The 2,500-nt window shown below is 49.3% G+C and overlaps 1 protein-coding gene across 2 annotated transcripts in view; it reads right to left on the bottom strand.

The window, feature by feature from the left end:
* acsl5 (acyl-CoA synthetase long chain family member 5) overlaps nucleotides 1-2,500 on the bottom strand; it is a 29,515-nt gene that overhangs the window by 23,829 nt on the left and 3,186 nt on the right. The window contains exons 2-5 of one of the 2 annotated variants that reach the window (XM_042078300.1): nucleotides 2,430-2,500; nucleotides 1,823-1,931; nucleotides 271-335; nucleotides 1-98 (exon numbers count right to left, since the gene is read on the bottom strand). The exon at nucleotides 1-98 is cut by the window's left edge and continues 4 nt beyond it; the exon at nucleotides 2,430-2,500 is cut by the window's right edge and continues 95 nt beyond it. In XM_042078300.1, the coding sequence (XP_041934234.1) occupies nucleotides 1-98; nucleotides 271-335; nucleotides 1,823-1,931; nucleotides 2,430-2,500 (343 nt within the window). Of the gene's footprint in view, nucleotides 99-270; nucleotides 336-1,822; nucleotides 1,932-2,252; nucleotides 2,259-2,429 lie in introns of those variants that run through there. The other variant, XM_042078301.1, reaches the window with a different exon arrangement.

The following is a 2,500-nucleotide window of genomic DNA, read 5'->3' as shown; positions in this document are numbered from 1 at the left end:
GGACGGTTCTGAGCGAAGATGCCGATGAACTGATCAGGTTGGGGCTTCAGGCCTCGGTGGAGGAGACCAGAACCCAGGTGTTCCGCCCGGTCCGACACCTAAGGGAGCAGAACCATTACATCACTTCCTGTCTTACAAAAAATAACTTTTTCAAGTTGGAACTCTTTGCAGTTCATATGTAGTAATGTTCTGAGCAGCTGTGTGTGTGTGTGTGTGTGTGTGTGTGTGTGTGTGTGTGCACACGCGCATTAAGTGATGAGAATATCTGACCTGTTTGTATTTGAGCCACTGGTAAGGCTTCCCTTTGGTCCTCCAGCCCAGACATGGTCCATTCCCTGCAGGAGAGAAACAGGCAGAGCTAATCAGAGCGCTAGCCTTAGCACAGTCACTCAGAGAGTACTGCTCTAGCCACAGCGCTAGCCTTAGCACAGGAGAGTACTGCTATAGTCACAGCGCTAGCCTTAGCACAGTCACTCAGAGAGTAGCGCTAGCCTTAGCACAGTCAGAGACTTTCTAATGAGGAGACACAGCACTCAAAAAATCCTCCATAGAAATGTATGGGGTTAGTTTGTAACGCCAATATGGCTGTTGTCTACACATATCCCACCCCTTCCTCGGCAAAACGTCGACATGTGAATACATTGAGCCAATCATATGGTGTGTTGTGAAGACATCATGCCAATCATGTGTTGTGATCTCGCCGCTGGAGCAAGATTGGTGTCGTGAAGCCTTGTGCACGCGCACACACACCCACGCGCATTTCTGCTGAATAGGATGCCCTATGAGTGCCCAAAAAGCTTTGCAATATGGCCACCGAGTGGAGGGACTTGCCTAAAAGGATTTGGCACAGTCACTCAGAGAGTCCTGCTATAGCCACAGCACTAGCCTTAGCACAGTCACTCAGAGAGTACTGCTATAGCCACAGCACTAGCCTTAGCACAGTCACTCAGAGAGTACTGCTATAGTCACAGCACTAGCCTTAGCACAGTCACTCAGAGTACTGCTATAGCCACAGCACTAGCCTTAGCACAGTCACTCAGAGAGTACTGCTATAGCCACAGCACTAGCCTTAGCACAGGAGAGTACTGCTATAGCCACAGCGCTAGCCTTAGCACAGGAGAGTACTGCTATAGTCACAGCGCTAGCCTTAGCACAGTCACTCAGAGAGAAGTCACAGCACTAGCCTTAGCACAGTCACTCAGAGAGTACTGCTCTCTGCATCACCGGCGGCCATCTTGTCACAGACAAGCTATCTGGTGGGCTCTGTGGTACCTGATGGCTCTTCTTCTACTAAAGGCAGAACAATGCCCCCAGGCTATAACAATGACACCTTCAGGTCACTACCTGTCATTACAGTGCACCACTGAAACACAATGTTATGAGTTAGCGAGCTGACTGTGGCAAGATGGCTGCGAGGTGCGGACGTCGACCTCCATTGGCCAGCAGCGCGGACGAGACATCTAGCCATTCTATATATATCTATGACTGCTATAACCACAGCACTAGCCTTAGCACAGTCACTCAGAGAGTACTGCTATAGTCACAGCGCTATCCTTAGCACAGTCACTCAGAGCGCTATCCTTAGCACAGTCACTCAGAGCACTATCCTTAGCACAGTCACTCAGAGTTGCCTACTGCTATAGTCAGAGTGCTAGCACAGGTATTAGCTCCACTGCTAGTCAGAGCACTGGCCAGAGCTTCACTGCTTTACTGATGATCTATTGGGTCAGTCGAATGGCCGCTGCTCCTGCTGAGCCAGAGAGGGCCACACCCTGAGCCCCTGTTGATGGGAGCAGTCGGGGTCTACGTCAAAGTCTCTCACCTGACAGCTTTAAGCCCTTCTGGAAGGCGTCGTAGAGTGTGCGGGTGTCGTCATAGTGATAGGACACCAGGCTGTCATCCTTCATCAGGACGCTTCTCCGGGCTCCATCCTGTAAACAGCAGGGGGTTAGTCACCAGGCTCTGCTTTCACCTTTCACCTTTAACCTGTACCCTGACCTTATGCATGGGAGGAATGACAGAAAAAATAAAATGTTTTCACATTACAGAATACTGATAACAATGATCTTTTGAGAGATAGAGAGAGATAGAGTGAGATAGAGAGAGACAGAGAGAGAGAGATAGAGAGGGAGAGAGAGAGGGAGAGAGAGAGAGAGGGAGAGGGAGAGAGATACCTATGAAGTCAATGGGACAAGAGAACACAAAAGAGAAAGAGAGAGAGAAAGGTACAGATAGAATTGTTGCTAAAATACCATGATGCCTATGGTCTGCTGAATGAGAGAGAGAGATATGAAGTCAATGTGACAAGATGACAAAAAAGAGAGAGAGAGAGAAAGGTACAGAAGGTACAGAGACCCTGAATGAGAGAGAAACAATGAGAGAGAGAGAGTGTGTGTGTGTGTGTGTGTGTGTGTGTGTGTGTGTTGTACCTTGATGCCTATGGTCTGCTGGTTGAGGTCTATGGGGGGCCTAATGGGAGTGGGTCGGGTGTTGAGGTAGA

The sequence above is a fragment of the Alosa sapidissima genome, chromosome 22 (genome assembly GCF_018492685.1).
Source record: "Alosa sapidissima isolate fAloSap1 chromosome 22, fAloSap1.pri, whole genome shotgun sequence".
In the NCBI taxonomy this organism is placed as follows: Eukaryota; Metazoa; Chordata; class Actinopteri; order Clupeiformes; family Clupeidae; genus Alosa; species Alosa sapidissima.
Note: the sequence above shows the minus strand (reverse complement) of the source record. Positions and strands in the feature narration are given on the sequence as shown.